The sequence below is a fragment of the Hemiscyllium ocellatum genome, chromosome 39, assembly GCF_020745735.1.
Source record: "Hemiscyllium ocellatum isolate sHemOce1 chromosome 39, sHemOce1.pat.X.cur, whole genome shotgun sequence".
NCBI classification, from domain to species: Eukaryota; Metazoa; Chordata; class Chondrichthyes; order Orectolobiformes; family Hemiscylliidae; genus Hemiscyllium; species Hemiscyllium ocellatum.
Window position 1 is genome coordinate 22,731,395 of NC_083439.1, and position 24,399 is coordinate 22,755,793.

At 38.3% G+C, this 24,399-nt stretch overlaps 1 protein-coding gene across 4 annotated transcripts in view; it reads left to right on the forward strand.

Annotated features, from left to right (window-relative positions):
- The window catches only part of znf280d (zinc finger protein 280D), a 130,621-nt gene that overhangs the window by 90,372 nt on the left and 15,850 nt on the right, over window positions 1–24,399 (forward strand). For all 4 annotated transcript variants that reach the window (XM_060852780.1, XM_060852779.1, XM_060852781.1 and 1 more), the window contains exons 12-17: window positions 3,266–3,400; window positions 8,058–8,299; window positions 11,015–11,155; window positions 12,774–12,836; window positions 14,929–15,050; window positions 21,399–21,423. In XM_060852780.1, the coding sequence (XP_060708763.1) occupies window positions 3,266–3,400; window positions 8,058–8,299; window positions 11,015–11,155; window positions 12,774–12,836; window positions 14,929–15,050; window positions 21,399–21,423 (728 nt within the window). The remainder of the gene's footprint in view (window positions 1–3,265; window positions 3,401–8,057; window positions 8,300–11,014; window positions 11,156–12,773; window positions 12,837–14,928; window positions 15,051–21,398; window positions 21,424–24,399) is intronic.

Below are 24,399 nucleotides of genomic sequence, written 5' to 3' on the forward strand. Positions count from 1 at the left end.
TTGCCTCAGATTGATTAAACTTTATTACTTAGCGCCATTGAGAAGATGGCAGTAGCTTCACCACACACAAAGTTTTAACATATGCTGGTTCTTTTATTGTTTGCACATTAAAGCACAAATCATAATTTGCAGGAGAAATATTGCCTTTAAGTTGTACTGACTTTATAGTTTTCATACATGTTATGCCTTGCTGGGGTAGCATGCTGAAAATCAAGGCCCGCTATTCCTGAAGTCATTACAAAAGTTAAAGATTTTGAAAAGTATACACAAATTCCCCAGTTTACCTGATTTTCAGACCCTGGTTGACAGCTCAGAGCATGTTTCTGCAGCGAACAAGATTTACTATTTATTATGGGTAAATAGATTCTAGATACAGCTAAACAATTGTCGAGTAGTTAAAACTCTAATCTCTTCATAACCTTCCCCTTATACAGACAGGAAGAAACATTGGTGTTATGGACAGAGGGAAAACTGAGAAAGCATTTCAGTGGTCTCTGTTCACCATATCTGCTGAGATGGTTCACTGTTTCTCAGTTTACCTTTCATGGATTTGCAAGAGGCATAGTATGACTGGTTCACACTTAACTAATAAATCAGAGATCTTTCTTAAGAGCCACAGCTTATTGTAACTATAGAAGAATTGATAAACAGATTTTCTTCAGGCTTAAAATGACTTGTGCTGCAGAGGACTCCTGAGCTGGAGGAGATCTGATGGTTAGTCTCAATCTTGTTCACCCTCATCTGTTAAGCTACCTGAGAACCAATCACATTGTTGTTGGCAGGCAGAAGGCCTCTGTCATTGATAATTGATCACTTTTCCACAGGCTAATTAGTTTGTTGTTAGCTGAATCTCCATTTGTACAGACCCTTCTGCATTCAGTTCATCTGCAAACTATACTTCAACTACTGCTTGAATAAGCAACCGTGTAAACAGCACTCACAATGAGGGTCAGGCTATTTGCTTTCAAACACTGCAGTATTTGTTAAATAATCCTTTCTTTTGAAAGGTTCTTTCCCAATTTAAGTCCACAAGTTCCTTTAATCTGGGAAAATCATACTTTGTAGTATACACCATCTATAGACCTTGGGATTTTGTAACCTGAAACATCTGTATAAGAGAAAATTAAGTAATAAAGTGGTGTTTTTCTCCTGTCAACTAGCATAGTATAATTCAGCATATTTCAGTATGTTGGAAGGGTAGAGAGCAAGTAGTTATTCCAGATCTGAACGACTTGCTGCATGATTCTTTTTTGATATTGCTTTTGCCAATTACTTTGAAATTGTGCCCTTACATACTCTATCCTCACATGAGTGAGTACAGTTTATCATACCTGTCAGGGCCTTTCATTACTTTGAATACCTCCATCAAAACTTCTCCAATCTGTCTTCATAACCAAAGTTCCTCATCTTTGGAACCATTCTCAAGAACCTTTTTCTACATTCTTTCTAGTGCCTTCACAGTTTTCCTTAAGTGGCAGTGCCTGAATGCGGGTGCACCAGTGATGTCTTCAACAACTTTTAATATAACCTCTTTGTTTTGTACTCCATGCTCTAATTAAGTTACCATCTGTGCTTTTTAACTCTTCCCCAACTTGTCATGTCACCTTCAATACAGGCAGGTCCTTTTGCTTCTGGTTTAATTATATTCTACTTGGCGAATTATTTCTCTATTCTTCTGATCTAAAATGAAACACTTCATATTTCTTCTCGTTGAACTTCATCCCCCATTTGCCTACTCTGCCAATCTACTTATGTTATTTTGTAGTTCTACACAATCCTGCTAATAATTCACAATGCTTCCAAGTTTCATATCAATGGCAAGCCTTGAAATTGCGCCTGTTTACCAAAATCTAGGTCATTAGTATGAGGAAAAGCAACACTCCCAGCACCAATCCCTGAGGAACTCTACTACACACTTTCCAAGCCCAAAAAATATTCATTAATCGCTACTGTTTCCTGTCAATTGGTCAATTTTGTAACCACATTGCTACTGTACTCTTCTTCCTTAAGCTGTAACTTTGCATCACGTCATTTATGCAGCTTTTAACCAGTGCCTTTTGCAAGACCACATGTACCACATCAACAGCTTTGCCCAAAATTCAAGTTAGTTAAACATGACTTTCCCTTAATAAGTTGATGCTGGTTTTTCTTAAATAACTTAAATTTATCCATGTAACTAATTTTGACCTAGATTATTATTTCAGAAAATTTAATCATCACTGAAGTTAAACTGACTAACTTGTATTTGCTCCTATTTTATTTTTGCACCTTTTTTTTGTTTGAACAGTGGCATAATGTGTCCAGTTCTCTGGCATTTGAGTCTAAAGAACGCTTCATAATTATAGTCAATGCCTCTGCAATTTCCAATTTTGAATCTTCAGTATCCTTGAATGGACCATATCAAGTCCTGTTAACATATTTCATAGAATCCCTACACTGTACAGACCATTTGGCCCAATAAGTCCACACCGACCCTTCGATGAGTATCCCACCCTATTCCCTTAACCTATTACTTTACATTTCCCCTAATTAATGTCTTTTAAAAGGCACATAATAAAAAGAGAAATGTTTAGATGTACACAAAGTTGACTAAGTAACAGGAAATTCAGAGTGGCGGTGAATGTTTGTTTTTGGATTGTAGGAAAATGTACAGCAGAGTTCTTCAGTGTTTGTACTAGAACTACTGTTTTTTTTTGATTGTATACTAATGACCTCAATTTGGGTATGTGGAATGGTTTCAAAGTTTTTGGATGATAGAGCTTAGACAAATGAGTAGAGGAAATATAAAATAATGGTATTACTCGAAAGGAGGTACTGAAGTGTGTATTATTCTAAAGGATATACTGAAGAGGGAATTAGATGTTTGTTTTTATTTAAGTAATGTGCAGGGTCATGGGGTTAAAGGAGATTGGCAGTAGGGTAAAAATGATTGGAGAGGTAGATAAGAGCACCCCTCCTGCTGGAATTGAACAAGCGTTCTTAGTGCTGCCAGGCAGTAGTGTTAACTACTGAGCTGCCCAAACCTGAACTGGAAAGGATGTCACTTAAGAGGTACAGGTCAAATTATGTTTTGTTCAAACTAAGGAATGTAAAACTCAAAAGCAAGTATTTTAAATGAAAGACAATCCTGCCATAATCCACTCCCTTCCCCTTTCTAAGTACTCATGTTTTTATTACACCAACTAGCTCTGTGAATTATGTAAATTTCACCTCATTATATTCTAATTTAAAAAGAAGTTGCTTAAAATTTTTGTTTCTTGTCCAGAAAAAAGGAGTCTACCGTTGCAGCAAGTGTAAGCTTCAGTTCTTGACCTGTAAAGAAAAACTGGATCATAAAACTCAACATCATAGGACATTTCGGAAACCTATGCAGCTAGAAGGTCTACCTCCTGGAACAAAGGTAGATAGAGTTCCTGCAGAGTGTAACGATTGTTGAATATTTCTGTTAATATTACTATTTAGTTTGATGTTAAATGTTTCAAAGAAACATTTGATTTTAAATTTGTCAGGCTTACTTTATTTATAATTTGCAAAGGTACAGAAAGCGGACTGCTGATGAAGTCACTTTGAACATCCTTGATATAACATTACATGCATGTGAAGCTTTCACATTTCTTCAGTCACATAACTACTTGGGTTTTGAATCAGAATGCAATTTGTTTTTTTTCTCTCCCTGAAGGAAAATTCAGTAGGATGTAACTCGACAACACTGCTCATCTAGTTCCATAATTTTTGCACTTCTGAACGCATCTTAAGATCTGAGAATGCTGAACTTGCTCAGGTTGTCCTTTTCAGAAATTGGAGCTTGAATTTTAAATGATATGTTTGAAGAGCATAAATCACTGCCCAGCAATATTTTTACCTACAACATCGTGCGACTCCATTCATTAATTCATCCCCTGACATGATTGACCAAAGGAAAAAAATAGTGTTTGTTGATAAATTTTAAATGCTATATGATATACAATAGTTGTCATCTCTTTGTAACTGTTTTAATCCACAAATATATTGTTATTGAAGCAAAAAAGCTCTGGAATTTAAAGTGAAAGATGTGTCACCTGCAGCTTGCATTTTCATTTTTAGTTGTGTATTGACTTCCAGAGTGGTGTGAGGTAGCCCAGAGTCTACTTCTTTCTTATTGCCTCAAACAATTTTCAGTTTGGAAGGGTTTTACGTGAACATTAAATGAAAGAAGAAAGAGAATTGAAAGTAACAACTTCAGGCTGCTGTGGTGCACATCTGACAGGTGGTTTATGAAACTTATCCAGCAGTTCATAATCTTTTTTGGCAGGAACTAGGTTTGAAAAATATTTTTGGTCCTTGTATGGTATTATCTACGCAGTATTTTAAACATATTATTTTGTGTAATTTTCAATACTTTTGGTGCAACTGACAGACAATACAATTAAACTACATCACAAAGACAGAAAAATATTTTCACATTTTAAAAGAGGAAGCCAATCATAGTAGTTTTTGACCCATAAACATGCTCACTAGTGGCAAAATAATATGCTGCATAGCCATCCTGATCAAGCAACAAGTACGGTAATGCTGTGTTTCTGTTACTGGACTAGTAACCTTGACTTAAAAACCATAGCAGTTTAATAATTTGTACTACAGGGGAACCTCGATTATCTGAATATCAGTTATCGAAAAATCGGATTATCGGAAGGAAATCTCGAAGTCCCGACAGAAACATTACATCAAAGACGTGTTTCCAACAGTGATCGTGTCTTTTATTTAGTGATTAAATAGGCACCGTCTCTAAATGACTGACCTCCCGCACTCTCTCTCACCCCCCACACTTTCCCTGGAGTTCTACACAGGGGTGTACCCTAAATCCCCCCCTTCCTCACATAATCTCTCTAACATTGTCCTGTACAGGGCAGAGGTGGAACCTCTCTCAAAGTCGCAGTAAAATGTTGTGTGTGTGTATTATTTGGAGACTTACCCAACAAAGGCAGCTGTTGGTGTACACCCCGACTGCCCTGGTGAGGGGCGGGGGTGGTATTGGGAGGAGGGTAGTGTTGGATGGGGGCGGGGGGATGGTATTGGGAGTGGTGTGGGGGCGGGGCCTCACGCTGTAAGCTGCTGCAGTCTCCTGAACAGGAGCAGACTTTAAAAACTCCAAGCAGTGGAGGAAAGGCATTTAATCAATTAACTGGATAATCGATTATCTGAACGAAATAGTGCCCCGCCCATCTCCTATATTTCCTTAAAAATAACTACAATTAATTCTATAATATTTCAGTGGAAGTTACTATGAAGCTGTCAGACTGAATTATTTCGTTTTGTTGACATACTAGTTCATGATTATGGTTTAGGGAAGAAAACATGCTGTCCTTATCAGGTCTTGTCAATGTATCTGTGGTCCTTTTCATAGTTGTTCAATTCTTTATTGCCAAACTATTCTGTTTTACCAAGAAGGCACTTGTCATCAAATTTTTATCAATTTTTCAACAACTGATCCAGACAAATGGGAAGGAACACTTCGGGCATTGTATGTTGTAGTTGCACCGGACCTTGGTGAGGCTGCACTTGGAGTATTGATTTGGCCACGTTGTTATAGGAAGGATATTATTAAACTGGAAAGAGTGCAGAAGAAATTTACAAGGATGTTGCCCGGACTTAAATGTCTGAGTTACAGGGAGAGGTTGAACAAGCTAGGACTTTTTTGTTTAGAGTGTAGGAGACTGAGGGGGGACCTTATGGAAGTGGATAAGATCATGAGAGGCATGGATACCGTGAATGCACTCAGTCATCTTCCCAGGGCTGGGGAAATGAGGGCTAGAGGGCATCAGTTTAAGGTTAGTAGGGAAAGAATAAAAGGGAACCTGAAGGGCAACTTTTTTTCTACACACGCATGTGGAATGAGCTGCTAGTGGAAGTGGTTGAGGCAGGTACATTAACAACATTTGAAAAGGCATTTGGACAATTGCATGGATTGGAAAGGACTAAAAGGGAATGGGCCAAGTGCAGGCAAATCGGGTTAGCATGGATGGACGTTTTGGTCGGCATGGACCAGTTTGGGCCAAAGGGCCTGTCTCTCTGCTATGGGACTCTATGACCATATGTGTATCTGTTCTGATTGCCACCTTCTGTGCCTCAGACCTATCCCATCTTTTTCCTCAATTGAGGATTCCTCATGGTGATCACAGTGCCCTCAGCGTGTGTGAGCCATTTCCTGCTTCTGTTTTCACACTCCTTCCTCCCCTACCATAACAACAATAGGGTTCCCATTTCATCCCACCAGTCTTTGATTATAAGCCTCCGTTTCTGACTACCTCCACTTTATGTTGCAGCTATACAGGACATTGGTTAGGCCGCTTTTGGAATATTGTGTGCAATTCTGGTCTCCTCCCATATGAAGGACGTTGTGAAACTTGAAAGGGTTCAGAAAAGATTTGCAAGAATCTTGCCAGGGTAGAGGATTTCAGCTGTAGGGAAAGGCTGAATAGGCGGGGGCTGTTTTCCCTGGAGCGGCAGAGGCTGAGAGGTGACCTTATAGAGGTTTATAAAATCATGAGGGGCATGGATAGGGTAAATAGACAAGATGGGGAAGTTCAGAACTGGAGGGAATAGGTTTTGGGTGAGGGGGGAAGATTTAAAATGGACCTGAGGGGCAACTTCTTCACGCAGAGGGTGGTGAGTGTACAGAATGAGCTGCCAGAGAAAGTGGTGGAGACTGGTGCAACATTTAAAAAGCTTTTAGATGGGTATACGAATAGGAATTGTTCAAGGGGATATGAGTCAAGTGCTGGCAAATGGGACTAGATTAATTTAGGATATCTGGTCAGCATGGACGAGTTGGTCCAAAAGGGTCTCTTTCTGAGATGTACATCTGTATGACTTTATTATTCCAGCAGAATATCACCACCATACACACATTCCCTTCCCCATCCTTGTCAGCATCCAACAGGAACCTCTGTGACATCCTGGTTTACTCCTCCACTCCAAGCACCAGCTGTTAACTCCATAACACCTTCCCATGCGATCACAGAAGGTACAACACTTGCTTATGTATATCATCCTTTCTCATCATCCAAGGCCCAGGCACAATGTCCCAGTGAAGACTCCATTTACCTGCACTTGATTCAATCTCATCTGTTGTATTTTCTGCTCAGTCTGTGCTCTATCTACACTGGGGAGATGAAATGAAAACTGGGTGACGGCGTCACTGAGGACCTGCACTCAATCCATAAAAATGATCCCGAGCTTCCAGTTGCTTGCCAGTTCAACACTTCATTGTGTTCCTAGCCAGACGTTTTGTCTGAGCTCTGCTACAATGGTCCAGCGAAGTGCCTGCCAAGCTGGAGGAATAGCACTTCATCTTCTGCTTAAGCACTACACAACTTTCAGGACTCAACATTTGAGTTTAACAATTTCAGAACATGAACGTCTCCTTCCATGCCTGAGATTCTGTTATTGAATGTTAGTTACCCACCTCCAGGTTCTGTCCTATGGATTGCTGTCAGCATAGCCAACCCATTTTAAATTCTTATAGTCCCTGTTAGCATCTATTCAGCTTCTTCTCTTCCCTGGCTTGTTATCAACAAGTTCTTTGTTTGTTTCCCACTTGCTCCTTTCTTGCTGGGTACTGTCTTCATCAATCAGATTTGCTCGATTTCCCCAGACCCCATCTTCATAAATACCATTCTTTTCCAGCTGCCTTCAGTTCTTAGGAAGGGTCACTAGACTCAGAATGGTAACTTAGTTTTTCTCTCGACAGATGCTATCAGACCTGCTGAGTTTCTCCAGCACTTTCTGGTTTTGTTTGTCTCTTGTTCTTAAGCTGCATCCCCTAGTTTTAGATTCCCCACAAGAGGAAACTTCCTCTTGTTGTCCACCCTAACCAGTCCCCTCGAGGTCTGTAACATCACCTTTTGATTCTTTTAAATTTCATTGCATATATTCAGCCTTTGTTCATAAGGTATGCCCTTCATCTGACCCAATCATGTTATCTAATGGTTTGAAAAATTACATGCATGGATTGAAAATGTTTCTTGGTTAGGGAGTTTTCTATAGTCTTCTAAAATATATGTTTCTTAATATAACAGGTTACTATTCGTGCTTCCATGACACCTTATCAGGTGGGATCATCTTCCATGCCTTCAACTAACACTGCAACTGCACTCCAGTGCTCATCATCCATAACTAAATCGCAGTTACCAACTATAAACCAAGTTAGTACTGGAACAACTTCACTGCCATCACCATACGTTAAGCAAGAGGAAAAGAAACCAAGTCTACCCAATAAAAGAATAACCAAATCTGCCAATTTGGTACTGCGATTATTCAGGTAAATGTTCTGTTATTTGCACATTAACTTTATTTTAGTGCCTTAAAAATACATAAGCAAAGCTGCATAAAGTTAAATGAATAATTCATATTCATTCTTTGCATTCATTTTACTGAAAAATATGAGACCTGAATTAACTCCGTCCCTCAATCTATTTGATCTCTTTCAATGTTTGTAGTGAATTTTTTTACTAAGAGAGTAAGGCCAGAATTTCTGACATCTTTATGTCTTAAGTTAAATCTATTTGGTAATGAAAGGAAAAATGAAAGCATCATTGGCATATGGTAATGCTTTTCTTTTCCATGGAGTAAGATAATAAGTATGATGTTAATGAGTTTTGAGAAGATTTGTAGCTCAGATTGAGGTTCCAACCCAATGAAGTCTAAACACCTAAATAAAAAGCAGGCCATACCACCAGTGCTTCACTGGAGACTCACTGATGATGTAACCTAGTATGGTGATAAAATGTCTGGAAATGAGTCTTCCAGCTCAGTGAGCAAACTTCCATCCATAAGTATGAAGCTGAAGGAATAGGCCATTTGGTACTTTGAGAGGTGAACAAATATTCTGCATCAGTCTTCACATTAGAGAATAATAAAGCATTCCAAAATTACTAAATCAATTGGATAAAAGGATAGCAGGTGCACAGATAATAATCTTCCAAGAATCCTTCAATTCTGGAAAAGTCACAGACAATTGAAAAACTGCCAGTAAAACACCTTGTTGATAAAGGGAGGAAGACAGGGAAAAGAAAAAGGGAACTATAGGCCAATCATGTTAAAAATTGTCATTAGGAAAATGTTGTGTCTCCTCTAAAGGATGCGCTATCAAAGCTTTTAGAAGCAATAATATAACCAAGCAGAGTTAGGATGGATTCATGAAGGGCGAATCATGCCTGACAAGTTCATTATAGTTCTTTGAGGAATTAACAAGCTGGGAAAATAAAAGGTAACCAATGGACTTAATATAGTTAGATTGCCAAATGACATTGATAAGGTACTGCTTATTATAAGTTAAGAGCTTGTGTTGTTGGAAATAGTATATTAGCAAGAATAAGACGATTGGCTAATTAATAGAAGACAGCGAGTTTGGATAAAGGGAGCATTTTCAGTGTGGCAACCTCGTAATAAAGGAGTGCCACAAGGATCATCGCTGGGGCCACAGTTATTTACAACAGGCATTAATGATGTGGATTTGGAAGTTGAAGTACTATTGCCAAGTTTGCACACAAGACAAAAGCAGGTTGGCAAGTGTGAGGATAACATCAGGTGTCTACATAGAGGTAGGTGTTAAGTGAATGGGCAGAAACTTGGCAGATAGAATATAATGTGTGGAACATGCGAAGTTATGCACTTTGACAGGAAGAACAGAAGAGCTGACTATTACACAAATAGAGAAAGACTTCAGAAAGCTGCAACACAGTGACGTGGTTCCTAATGCATGAAACTCAAAAAGCTGGTCTCCAATTTCAGCGGGTAACAGGCATAGCTAATGGAATGTTGGCTTTTATTTTAAAGGGAATGGAGTATAGATACAGGGAGAACTTGCAAAAACTATACAACTGTATTAGTCAGACCATACCTGGAATACTGTGAGCAGTTTTGGTACCTTTTTTAAAGGAAAGATATACTGGCATTGGAGGCAGTCAAGAGAATGTTTGGGGTGGGCATGGTGGCTCAGTGGTTAGCACTACTGCCTCACAGTGCCAGGGACCCAGGTTCAATTTCAGCCTCGGTTGACTGTCTGTGTGGAGTTTGCACATTCTCCTCGTGTCTGCATGGGTTTCCTCTGGGTGCTCTGGTTTCCTCCCACAATCCAAAGATGTGCAGGTTAGGTGAATTGGCCATGCTAAAGTGTCCATAGTGTTCAGGGATGTGTGGGTTAGGTGTGTTAGTCAGGGGTAAATGTAGAGTAATAGGAAAGGGGAATAGGTCTGGGTAGGTTACTCTTTGGAGGATCGGTGTAGACTTTTTGCCCCGAAGGGCCTGTTACCACACTGTAGGGATTCTATGATTCTAAGGTTCACTAGGTTGATCTAGGTATGGGAGGACTGTCTTTTGAGGAAAAGTTAAATAGGTTGTGTTCCGACTGATCGAAGTTTAGGAGAATGAGAGGCAACCTTATTGAAGCTTAGATTATTAGGGGGCTTGACATGGTAGATTTGGAGAGGTTGTTTCCCCTTATGGGTGAATTAAGGACCACAGGATACAATTCAGAGTAAGGAGTTGCTTGTTTTAGATGGGGAATGTTTTTGGGGGGTAGTGGATCTTTACCACAGAGGCCTGTGATAGTTGGGTTGATTATCATGGCTGTGGCTTCAGTTCTGGTTTCCCTGCTTATCACAATACCCTTTGACTCCCTTATTTGTCAAGATCTTGCAAACAAAAATAATAAATAGCTAATTGATCAGTTTTTCACTGTGTTGGTTGAAGTGCAATTTCTTGACTGGAGCACCAGTCTACCTTTTTGCTGTTCATGTGATAGAACAGGGCATGAAGAATTCCCAGGCACTTAAATAGAGAATTCAGGTGTGGGCATACTGATTTTTAATGTCAAAATAATGACGTTGTGGCAGTTTTAAGATTTATCATATTCTGAACTGTTTAACGAAAGGTACATTTGGTTGTAATGCTTTCTCAAAAAGAATCTTCTGGAATTTAATTACTACTTTTGAATTTCCCACTCTTAACTGTGATATATTTTGATTATTTACAGGGCCGATTCTGGGGTTCACAAATGTATTGAGTGTGACTCAGAAATTAAAGTATTTGCCAATCACTTTTCTACTTATGCCCATTGCTCTTATTGTCGATTCAGAAGTAGCTGCAACAGATCTTATGTGGCTCACTTGAAGAGGTAGGATATCTTTTTGGTTATGTTTTCATTCAGAATTGAGTACTGTGTTACATTTTAGGGGTTATTAAAATAAATTTTTATCAGTTTCCACTCTCCAAAATAGGCAAGTTAAATGAAGAGGTGTAGAAAAATAAAACCCACCATTAGTTGCTAAATTTCTCCCTTCATGTATAATTTATCATCTTATCAGAAGTCAGGTGCAAGGAATGTATGTATATATTGCAGGCTGAGTATACATGTTAAGTGTTTTCTTGCACTTGCAATGGATTTGGTGCATGGGTACAGTTAGGCTTCATTCCTTAATCAAAAATTAAGGGTGTGGATCTTGGCCTTCAAGATGAGAGGACCAAATGACACAACAAATGGTAGTCTTTGACTCCTGGTTGGCTAGGGTACATCAGTGGTCTTCTTAAGATTGAGGTCAACATTGACTGTAACTTCAGTCACACAACAGGCTGTGATTTTACCTTTTTTGAGACAAAGCAAGTGTGTATTGTGTGAACCAACTCACTACCCCTAATGCTGTGCAAACTTAACCGTTGGCATACCACACAGCTTGTTAAGAGCCAGTTAGTGAGATTCAGCAAGTATCTTGGCCTATTACATGACAGTGGCATCCTGGCTGTCCAGAGGCTGCCAACCAATTGGAGGCTGGCAGCTTCTGAGTCCTGGAGACCATCAGTCAAAAGTCAACTCCTTGGGTAATTCACTGGTGAGAAGGTAGGTCATTTTCTTTTGCTTGTCACAGGGTGAGTGGGGAGATTGAGGAGTCAGGGGTCAGTTTGGGGTAATTGGAGCCCCTGCCAAACTGGTTGGATGGTTGCCCTCATTATTCAGCCAGGAAACCAGCTTCTTTCTTGTCTGTTGCGAAGGCAGGTCATCCAGGGGATGGTAAGATGAGGGTGTTAGTTGAGAGAGTTCGCAAAGGACCGCCTTGCCTGGAATGATGGGAAAATGAGCAGGAGGTCGAGTATCTATCCATGGCCAAATTGTCTAATTACTCGTCATCCTTGACACTTGCTTTGCTGGGTCCAGGGAGGAGAAAATAAGACTTTACTTGATGGAAGCTTGTCATTGTCCATTGTCTTAACTTCGAACAGTTGTTATTGTCGTGCAGGTAAATAGCCAGAACCACAATGATAAATATATGTGATTTTATTACTAATAAAAATCCGTATTGATGTGAAGTAAAAATCTGACCAGATACGAATTGTGTTAATCAATTTCACTAATTATTCTGCTGTTTAGGTTCGCTTGTTTCTGTGTCCCATGTAACATCCAAAGCAAATTGTTTTTACTAATTTTCACAATTTTTGGCAGCCCAGTTTTTTCCTGCTGATTTAACTATATTTTATACTCAAACAAGAAATCAAATACCAACAAAAAACACTTTAAATGGGGAATGTTGTTCAATGAGTTTTACTTTCTGGGAATCAGCTGTTGACAAACTGAAAACATAAATATATCATGTTAATTTCTTTGTTCATAAATGAGATTTTACTTTTGGATTTAACATTTTAATCATTTATTATCTCAGTTATGTATAATTGAGAAAATCAAATTGGATTATTTTCTGAAATATACCTATGTCATCTTTCTAATATGTTCTATTTTGCAGATTTCATACTGTCCCAAGTAAGAAGAAATTTTTGATGTTCAGAGAATTTTCAAACAAATTGAGGTAGGAAAAATTAATATAATTTTGAAACTTAAGATGTCACTGAGAAAATAATAGTTGCAATAATCCTCCATTTGGCCCAAATGGGAATTTGCTTCTGGTATGTGAACGTTGTGTAAAGCCTGATTCTCAAGATAATTCAATGAGCTAACGAATGATGAGAAAAGTAATGATAAAGCTTTGTGAAGTTGGTTTTGTTTTCTATCAGATGAGGTAATATCAATGAGTTAATTAAGTTCAAACTGAATTGTGTAGTCGGTGGGCAGATGCTACCTTTTGCACAGTGAAGAACAGATTGACAACTTTAAGAAAGGTTTATTTTAATGGTTGCAGAGATCAGGAAGTTTTCACTCATTTCACTGTCATTTCCTCTGTGAATTATTTTTGGTTGCTCACAGGATGTAGGTGTCACAGGCTTGATCAGCGTTTATTGCCCGTCCCTAAATGCAGTGGAGAAGATGGTGGTTAACTGTCCTGAACTATTGCAGCCATGGGGTGTTGGGACACCCGCGGTACTGTTAGGGAGGAAATCCCAGGAATTTGATCCAGTAACAATGAAGGAGCAATGATATGCAGTTAAGATTGTGTGTTTTTCAAGGGAACCTCTTAGTGGTGTGTGCCCATGCTTCTGCCTGTATCATTCTAGGTGGTATAGGTTATTGGGGGGGGGGGGTTGAAAGTTAGCATTGGAGGAGCTTTGGTGATAGTGCACACTGCTGCCACTGTTTCTCAGTGGTGAAGGGAGTGAATGTTGAAACTGGTGGACAGGGGGTGGCAGTAAAGTTGGTTGCTTTGACCTGGATGATGCCAAGTTTCTTGACTCTTGAGAGATGTTGGAACTGCATTTATGCAGTCAAGTCAGAAGTATTCCATCAGACCACTCTTGTCTTGTAAATGGTAGACCAGTATTGAAAATACAAGAAGTAAATTATTCAGTGCATCTGCTGTTGTCGCCACAATATTTACATGACTGATCCATTTCAGTTTCTGATCAGTGGTAACCTCCTGAATGCTGATAGTGGAGGATTCAGTAATGGTGATATCATAGAATGTCAAGGATTGATGATTAGATTCTCTCTTGTTAGAGGTTGCCATTGCCTAATACTTGTATGGTGGGCATATTACTTGGGCATATTACTTGCCGTTTATCTGACCAAGCCTGGAAATTGTCCAGGGGTTGTTGTGTATATACGTAGGTTACATCAGGGTCTGAATAGGATGGGTTGGGGGTGTGCGCAGCAATGTAGTATGAGCTTGTTTCTATTCATTTATGGAATATTGCAATCTTCTTGGCAGAATTTTACAAAAACATATGTTTTGTTTCTAAACTTGGTAGATCTAAAGCATGCAGTAAGGATGGTCATTACCCACCAAGTCCCACTCTGCAGCACATCTGAAAGGTGTTCTGTTAGTTCTTCACAAAGGTTTGACCATTTGCCCAAAGGAGTGCGAGACAGAGCTCTGTGTTTATGTGGCAGGTAGAAAATCTGGTACTTTAAACGCAGTCTAAAACCTTTGCAGAGTTGTAGCAGTACGTTTTGGTTCACATCTCTTCTCTGTGGAGTTCTGTCACCAATCCTTGTCGATGCTTAGAACTAATTGTGATGTGCAGTTGTTTCATAATGGGTTAATTGTCATGTGGAATAACTTTACTGGAGCATGATTCTGGATTTGAAAAATCTGAGAATTGTGCAAAGGCATTTACTTGGACTTCTGTTTGTCCATCTATTTCCGTTCGCTCTTCTGTTCTAATTTGTGAGATTATACCTTCATATATTTATTATTCGCTTATCCTATTGTAATGTGGTCAGAGTAGAATGACAGCAAAAGCTGAGAACTTGATTTTACCTGGAAACTCAAGTTGTCAAATTTAGGGTTGCTAACTTGAGTATTGCAGGCTAATAGGTGCCCAGTGGAAATTTAAGCCAACTCATTGAAATGATGTATTATATCAGCCAGTCCATGCTGTTGTGAACCTATACAAATGCAATTTCCTCGGGTAATCCCGACTGCCAAGTCTTGTGAGCTGACAAATTATTCTTTCATATAAATAAGAATTTGTTTTCAAAGAGTTATGTACTTCATATTGTTGCAGAGATGTCAAACTGGTGTGTACTCACTGTCCATTTGAAGCTGATTCTACGGGCTCAGACGCCATGGCAAAACATCTTGTTCGAAATCAATACCATGGCTGTCTTATTGTTTCATCGTCCACTGGTAAGAGCAGAGAAATACAAATAAATTGTCTTTTTTTCCCCTTTGTTTAAAAAGCCTTTTACCCCCATGAGGACCTTTTATCTGAAAACCAAATGCTTAGAGTTAACTCCAGTACTTTTTGGTATGGCTTGACTGTTCAATTTCCTTAAAAAGAAAACCTATTTTATTTCAACAGCTGTTTTCTGATGTACTGAGGTACATTGATTTTGTCTTTGTGACATAATATAAAATGGTTGATGTGACAAAAGGTGCATAAAATATAATTTCAGAATTTGGTTTATAAAAGATCATAAAATGTAGATCAATGCTGTGGAATTCTTTTTCATAAACTGTCAAAATTCATGTCATTTTGGAGCAGTGACCCAAATGAACCAATTCCAAGAAGGTATGTGACTGACATCAAGAACTTGGGAGGACCCCAAGAGTGCGAACTGAATAAGTTTATACTTTGGTTTTGTGATAGTGGAAATGCATTAAGCCATATACAGTCATAGTTATAGAGATGTACGGCACAGAACCAGACCCTTCAGTCCAACTTGTCCATCCCGACCAGATATCCCAACCTAAGCCTCCAATGCTCCAGGGAAAACAGTCCTAGTCTATTCAACCTCTCCCTATAAGCTTAAATTCTCCAACCCTGACAACATCTTTGTAAATCTTTTCTGAACCCTTTCAACTATCACAATATAGGAAGGAAACCGGAATTGAACACAATATTCCAAAAGTGGTCTAACCAATGTCCTGTATTGCTGCAACATGAATTCCCAACTCCTGTACTCAATACTCTTGACCAATAAAGGAAAGCATATCAAACCCCTTCTTCACTATCCTATCTACCTGCGACTCCACTTTCAAGGAGCTATGAACCTGCACTCCAAAGTCTCTTTGTTCAGCAACACTCCCTAGGACCTTACAATTAAGTGTATAAGTCTGCTAAGATTTGTTTTCCCAAAATGCATTACCTCGCATTTATCTAAATTAAACTCCATCTGCCATTCCTCAGCCCATTGGCCCAACTGATCAAGATCCTGTTGTATTCTGAGGTAACCTCCTTCGCTGTCCACTACACCTCCAATTTTGGTGTCATCAGCATACTTACTACCTATATCTCTTATGCTCTCATCCAAATCATATATGTAAATGATGAAAAGTAGTAGACCTAGCACCATTCCTTGTGGCACTCCACTGGTGACGGGCCTTCAATCTGAAAAACAACCCTCCACCATCATCCTCTGTCTTCTATCTTTGAACCAGTTCTGTATCCAAGTGGCTAGTTCTCCCTGTATTCCATGAGAATATTCCTGACCTTGCTAATCAGTCTCCTATGGGGAACCTTGTTGAACGCTTTACTGAAGTCTGTATAGATCACGTCTACCACTCTGTCCTCATCAATCATCTTTGTTACTTCAAAAAACTTAATCAAGTTTGTGAGACATGATTTCCCACACACAAAGCCATGTTAATTATCTCCTAATCAGTCCTTGCCTTTTCAAATACATGTACGTCCTGTCCCTCAGGATTCTCTGCAACAACTTGCCCACCACCGACATCAGGCTCATAGTTTTCTGGCTTGTCCTTAACACCTTTCTCAAATAGTGGCACCATGTTAGTCAACCTCCTGTCTTCTGGCACCTCACCTGTGACTATCGATGATACAAATATATCTGGTTTTAAACTCAATTTGGAAAACACCAGCGCTTTAGTTGAGAAGGATGAAGAATTGAGTTCAGAAGCCAGTTTTATTTACTTTCCTTAATTTTCAGTAGAAACCAGTCGCTGCAGTAGGTTTCTTTCTAGTCTGTAGTGTATCCAAACCAGGAGAGCTCGACATTGAAATCCTCAAGTTGTTAGAATTGGAAAAAATTTAGCACATCATAAGTGTGAAAGATTCATGACATCAGACTCTGACAGGAATCATAATGTTGCCTCTGTACTTGAAGAGAAAGAAACTAGAAGGAATCAGTCAAGTAAAAATTTAAGATGGGAGTACAGTTTCTCTGGATTTAGGGTGTAGCTTTGCTTGCTGAGCTGTAGGTTTGATATCCAGACATTTCATTACCTGGCAAGGTAACATCATCAGTGGCGATCTCCAAGTGAAGCGAAGCTGTTGTCTCCTGCTTTCTGTTTATATGTTGGGTCCGGGATGGAGTTCCTGGGGTTTGTGGTGATGTCATTTCCTGTTCGTTTTCTGAGGGATTGATAGATGGTATCTAGATCTATGTGTTTGTTTATGGCGTTGTGGTTGGAATATCAGGCCTCTAGGAATTCTCTGGCATGGCTTTGCTTAGCCTGTCCCAGGATAGATGTGTTGTCCCAGTCGAATTGGTGGTTTTTTTCATCCATGTGTAGGGCTAGGGGGGAGAGAGGGTCATGTCTTTTTGTGGCTAGCTGATGTTCGTGTACCTGGTGGCTAACTTTCTTCCTGTTTGTCCTAGGTAGTGTTTGTGGCAGTCCTTGCATGGAATTTTGTAGATGATGTTGGTTTTGACCATGGGTTGTACTGGGTCTTTTAAGTTTGTTAGTTTTTGTTTGAGAGTGTTGGTGGGTTTGTGTGCTACTAGGATTCCAAGGGGGTCTTAGTAGTCTGAAAATGTGTTGCTGGTTAAAGCACAGCAAGTTAGGCAGCATCCAAGGAACAGGAAATTCAACGTTTCGGGCCAGAGCCCTTCATCAGGAAGTAGTCTTAGTAGTCTGACTGTCTGGAAACAGAGTGAAACAAGATTTTATTGTGTTAAGATCCAGAGAAAGAATGAGAAAAGCGCTTGGTTTATTTGCTTGCTTTCTTTTGTATGATAAACTATGTTCTGTTGTCAAAGAATATCTGTAACCTCATGTGAATATGTTTCATTGAGCAACTGCCATATTAACTAATTAAACGATTAACAACCTAAGATCCATCAAGCTGCATTTCCTTTTCAGGATCTGACCTGTGCAGTAGTGCCATCAGTTGGGATTATTACAATGGTAACCTGTTTTACACTTTTGCAGATGTTCACATTAACATCCCCCATTATCACTTGTTCTACATTATTGCACAGTCAAAATCTACTGCAGTATTTTGTGAGTTGTTGATCTGGATCAGATAACAATGCAGAAAACAACCAGTCATTAACTGCAGTGTTATTGCAACTTCAATTACATGTTAGTCCCATGCTTTCGCATTATTTTAAGATCATTAACTCTCAGAAGCTAGTGTCCATATTACTTGATCAACCTTTACTTTTAGACAAAAGTAGTAAAGAACCACAGATTAATAATGCACAGTAAAATTAAGACTGTTATTTGTTTGTAACTAAACAATGGTGATAATGTCATCACAAAACTAATGTAATTCAAATTCCATATATCTCCAGCTGGTCCTGGAGATATATAATTGATCGTTACATGTACTGAGATACAGTAAAAAGTATTATGCATGCCATACAAGCAGATTTTGCCATATATAGTGCCTTAGAGGGTAGTAGTATAAAGTGCAGAACGCACTGTAGCCACAGAGAAGTTGCAGAGAGAGAAATCTGAATTGACATTTGAGAGGTCTGTTCAAAGATCTGATAACAGCAAGGAAGAAGCTGTTCTTTTATCCATTCATACAAGTATTCAAACTATTATATCTTCTGCCCAACAGAAGAGGGTGGAAAAGAGGGGTCTTTGATTATATTGGTTGCTTTCCCCAGGCAGCAGGAAGTATAAATGGAGTAAATAAATAGAAGGTGAGTTTGCATGGTGGAATGGGCTGTGTTCATGACTGTCTGTAGTTTCTTGTGATCTTAGGAAGAGCAGTTGCCATACCATGCTGTGATGCATCCAGATAGAATGCTTTAAATGGTGCATCTGTAAAAATTGATAAGAATCCTAATGGATATGCTGAATTTCCTTAGCCTCCTGAGGAAGTCGAGTCATTGTTGTATTTATTTTATCGGTGTATATTTTATGGGTGGACCAGAACAGATTGATGGTGATCATCATTCTCAAAGACTTGACGCTGTCAACCATCTCCAACTCATTCAGCATCATTGATACAGACAGGCGTACCCACCACTCTACTTCCTGAAGTCAATGGCCAGCTCTGTTTTGCTGACATTAATGGAGAGATTGTTGTCTTTACAGCATGCTACTCAGCACTCAATCCCTTTCCAGTAATATGTCTTGTCATTGCTGGAGACAACGGTTGTGTTGTCAACAAATTTCTAAGTGGAGTTGGAGTCACACAGTTGAGTGTACATGGATTATGGTAAGGGACTGAGTATACAGCCTTGGAGGATACCAGTGTTGAGGATTATGGTGGGGGAGGTGTTGTCACCTATTCTTACTGATTGTGGTCAGTGGGGCAGCAAGTTAAGGATCCAGTTACAGACGGGGGAAGCTGAGTCCGAGGTCTTAGAGTTTAGAAATGAGTTTACTTTTGGAATTATGGGTTAAAGATGGAATTATAGTTGATACTTAGGAGCCACGCCTAGGGATCCATGTTATCCAGATGTTCCAGGGAGGAGAGTAGGGCCTGTGTACTTTGCACTGCTGTTCTGATCATACCTACAGTTGCCTAATAATATATTATTTTCCAGTTTTCTGAAGCACTCTATAGTCCTCTACCAGTCTCCAGATACCCTACTTAAGTGACAATATTTGATACTTTTTCTGGACAGTGAGCAATAGTAAACTTTTAATCATAGGGTAGATTAGTTTTGAATTTAGTCACTACATTCACGCACATTTTCTATAAGGGTTGCTGCATATCATGGAGCTAGAACCTTGCTTTATTTTGTTTTGCTCTCTATGCTGGGGCCAGTGAGTCATCCTGCGTACGAATAATTCAGCAAGGACCTGGGATATTTCTTGTTATGGTTCAAAATCATGGCGTTACTTCATTATCTCAGTAATGTTTAAGTTGAGGTTCTGGTTGTACGTTTGCTCGCTGAGCTGGAAGGTTTGTTTTCAGACGTTTCGTCACCATGCTAGGTAATATCATCAGTGAGCCTCCAATGAAACCCTGGTGTTTTGTTCCACTTTCTATTTATGTTTCTTAGGTTTCTTATGGTGGGACAAAACACCAGCACTTCACCTGAGGCTCACTGATGATACCTAGTACAGTGACGAAACGTCTGAAAACAAACCTTCCAGCTCAGCGAGCAAACATACATCCACATCCATTCACTACCTCCTCACGGAGCTCCAACCAAATAGTTTTTAATTCACTTTACCTTCTTTTTAAAACTTGCCATAGTTCCTGTTTTGTGCTTTCCAGATGAGTTACATTTAAAAGCTAATTTTGAATTATATAAGAAAGATTAGGACAGTGTTGTGGATAGTATTTTTAAATACCACCCATGTAATAAATAAAACATTTAGAGAAGTGAATAAATTATTGTGGGTTATGAGAAATTGTAATTCTTCCAATCTTGTTTTAAAATTGTCTTATTGTGATGAAGACCACTTTCACATTATTTTGGAAATTTGATGATGTTACAACATTAAGTTTGACTTTTGTAGTGTTAAGGGAGGTCGATGGTGAGTTTCATTTTATAACTGTTCTGAGTGGCACTGGAATGTCTGAATGTTTAATGAGATGGTTAAACCGTTGCGGTCAATAATTCAGTGCATTAGGAAATAAAGAAGGGATAGAAGAAAAAAACCTGCAGTTTCTAGTATCACAGAAAGATAAACAGCCAGATGGAGTTGGGTGGTGTGCAGCATCATTCAGAGAGTACGGATCAGGTCTCCAGTTCAGTCATGGATGGAGAATATGTCCTGAGTTACATAGAAGGAAACTGCAGAAGGAGAAAGCCATGGAAGGCATGACTTCAAGGAATCAAAGTAAAATGATTGAGCTGCTTAGCAGTTTGTTCAAGGCTCTCAGGAAAAGACATTAACTAAATCACATAAATTTTTGAGTGAACATAGAAATTTGTCTCAAAGAAACAAATTACTGCCATGCCTATTGAATAAGAACCTTTAAAACACAGACAAATGACCCTCACTGATCTTACAGTATCTGTAAGGTTTTGTTGAGGTAAAAGGGTTGAATTTTTATTCTGAGTTTGTAATAAGGCTGTAACAAATAGTTCTTAGACAGTGTAACATAGTTTGTATTTTTCCTTTCATGTGTGTATTCGATGTTGGTTCACTTGTTACAAATACAGCAACTTCTTGTGAATATGTTCAGTGACTGACCACCACAATAAACAAATGGCAAAAAAAACACGATTCAGCAAGCCAGGTTTCATTCTGGAATCTGATTTGTCCAGTATTAGCATCAGTTTGAATCGTAACAATGTCCATTTGTTGACAATCAGCCAATAATTCACCAGGATGAAAAGAAATACTATTTGTAATTATTTCTTTTTCTTTCAGCTTCTTTTGTTGACACTACGTTCAAGTAAGTATGTTATTTATTCAATTTTCTTTGGAAAACTTACTTTGAACATAGCATTTTCATTGTGAAACCATGAGACTCAATAGCTTCTGAAGAATTTTATGAAGTATTTATGGAACAGGAATCTTTACAATTTGTTTTCCCACATTGTTTAATAATTTGGAATTGTTGATTCTTTTTGTACTGTTTTGGGTTTTAGGAATATTTTTAATGTAAATGGAGATTTTAGATTTGTAACAAATTCACTAGTTATCAGAATTAAATACTTCTTCTTTTCCCCCATTTTGAACAAATTATCCAGCTTCGAAAACCTAGCTGGACACCTGTCTGCAAGTACTTTATAACTCGCTACTTGGAGTGCATAAATGTGACGTGGATTACCTCCCCATATGACTCATTATGCAGAGTAATTATATTTTGTATACAAAAAACATTTGCCTCATAGATCAATTTTATTCGCCAGTTTGTTTTGCATTTTTATGTATCGCAGTTGCATATCGACCATTCACAAGCTCATCTTGTGGAATATATATTACTATGTAAAATTCATGGTATTTTCTTTCTCATTTGAAGCAACAGGATTTCCTTTTTCTATATGGAAATATTTTGTAGAGCTGATGGACTGGATTACGTATCTGTGATATATATCAAATGTAAATTTAGCACTTTGTATGGTGCAATCTGACTTGATCAGATTATTACATTGTTTTAGGAATTGCTCAAGGTTCCATTTGTATGTGAATTTTTTTTTCTTGATTATGCTACTATTCCATGTTTTTTTTTTATATATAAATGTTTATTAATTTCAACATGTAGCAGATATCTTTTGAGTGAGAAAAGCAATTCCCCTGCCAGAAGGTCTGCACTTCCAGGTATCTGTTTGTTTTCACAGTAACCCCAGTTATCTTTGTGATGGACCACAAATTGTACCTGAACATGAAGAATTAATATCAGCTGACATTACATTTAATTTTGTTCAGATACAATAAAAGAACTGTAGAAAAAGTTATATTTATGTAGAGCACATTGGTGGGAATTATGATATTTGCAGAGAAAATAAAGTTGTACCCTATGTTCTGAGCCTTGTATTTGTCTGAGAATCAACATTGCTCACAATAAAGTTCTTTTCCTAGTATGGCACTTTTGTAAAAAGCACAGAAATGTTTTTCTTCTCAGTATAAGTAGCCTCATGATACCTGACAAATTGTAATGGTTGTTTTTAGTTCCATGCTGCTAAACTGTAGTTGCATTTATTAGTTAATGATGATTTTTTTCTTTTCTTCTGGAAGTTAGACAAGTACAGGTGAAGAAATTTAACTATTGATACTTGTATAGTCTTTCAGATTGAATAAACTGCATGCTCAAGCAGGCTTCATTCCATTCCTCAACTAAATACTACTTACACAAGTGTACTCATTCTGTTGTATCCATAATATAATCTCTCTCTGAGGATTGTATCCCTAATTCCCCTCTCATTTTCTGCTTCTGAGTACACAAAAAATGACTGATGGTAGACTATTCCTGCTTCTATAACAGTTGTGAATTGAGACTTTCACTTACACTGTGGATATTGGCAAACCCGTTTTAGGTACAGGGGAAACATCAGTTAGTTTATTTTGAAGGACAAATGAGAAAAGATTAAAAATAGAGTTAACAGAATGTGGGATGAATGGCAAGAAGGTATTAACACCATTTGGTTGACCCTTTCAGCTGAATTAATGTGCAGTATTGCCTTTTTTTAAAAACAGTTATTGTACAATGAGCAACTGAAAACTTCACATTTGAATTTGACGAAGGTTGACAGCTTTGATATTACTTAATTGGTAATTTGGAGCAAATTAAATACAGGGTTCCAGTTTGTAAGGATTTAATGCCCAGCTCTTTTTAAATCACTTAATTTCTATTTTCAGAAAGTAACAATTATTTGATATCATGTGGGTTCTTGGCTTACCAGATAAACTTTCAAAGTAATGGGTGTGTTGTCCAGTTAGGTTTAGAAGTTGTATTGTTGTATTTCAATGGTTTGTTTTTACAATGTTTCCTGGTGCGATTTAAAAGGAAAAGATCTGAACGACAAAATACATACTTAGGCCTTTAACCTAATAAAACACCCCAAAGGATCAAGAATTTATAGTGGACTGCAGTTATTGTGCAATTTTATTAAACTGTTATGTTAGTTGGGCTTTTTGGTGTGTGAACATTAGAAATCGTACCAGAATGTGTGCCTTCATCTTTGGGCTACAACTTCAGTGGATCATTCATCTACTGAGACGAGAGTTTGAGGCATTTTTGAAATCCCATACAGTAACTCTTTGTCGAGTATTTTTCTTACCTAGAGGATTTTTACCTGCATCTTGATAAATATCTTGCTTACAAAAAAATAAATCCAAAATGTTTGGGCAGCTATAGTAACATGATTACTTACTATTTTCAACTTTAATATTGAGCTATTTTAAATTCATGGAATTGAGACACTGCATATTTCCTCTATACTTGATGCATGCAAGCAAGTAATCTAATGCAATGGTCAGGTAATAGAACCATGTTTTTGACTTAGTGGAAACTTGTTGTAATTTTCTTCAAAATGGTGAGAAATTGGAAAGGCCAATCCTCAGGTGGTTGATCACGGACTTTGATAATAGTGCACACTGATCTATTTATCCAAGATCCTTTCATTCTGGCCTCTTGATTACCTTCAGTTTTAATCACTCCATCATTGACACTGCTGATGAGGCCTAAAACTCACTCACTCTCTCCTTCCAAGACCAGCCTTAAAGCATATCTCTTTGACCAACTTGATGGTCATCTGTCCTAATATCTCCTTGTATTCCAAGTTTTGCTTTATAAGCAGTCTGTGAAATGCATTCAGGAGTTTTATTATGTTAAACATCTGTATAAAGTTTGTAGAAGACAAATTGCAAAACACTAGATAACCTAAGATAAACAGTTTATTATTTCTATAAACTTTGAAGGAACAGA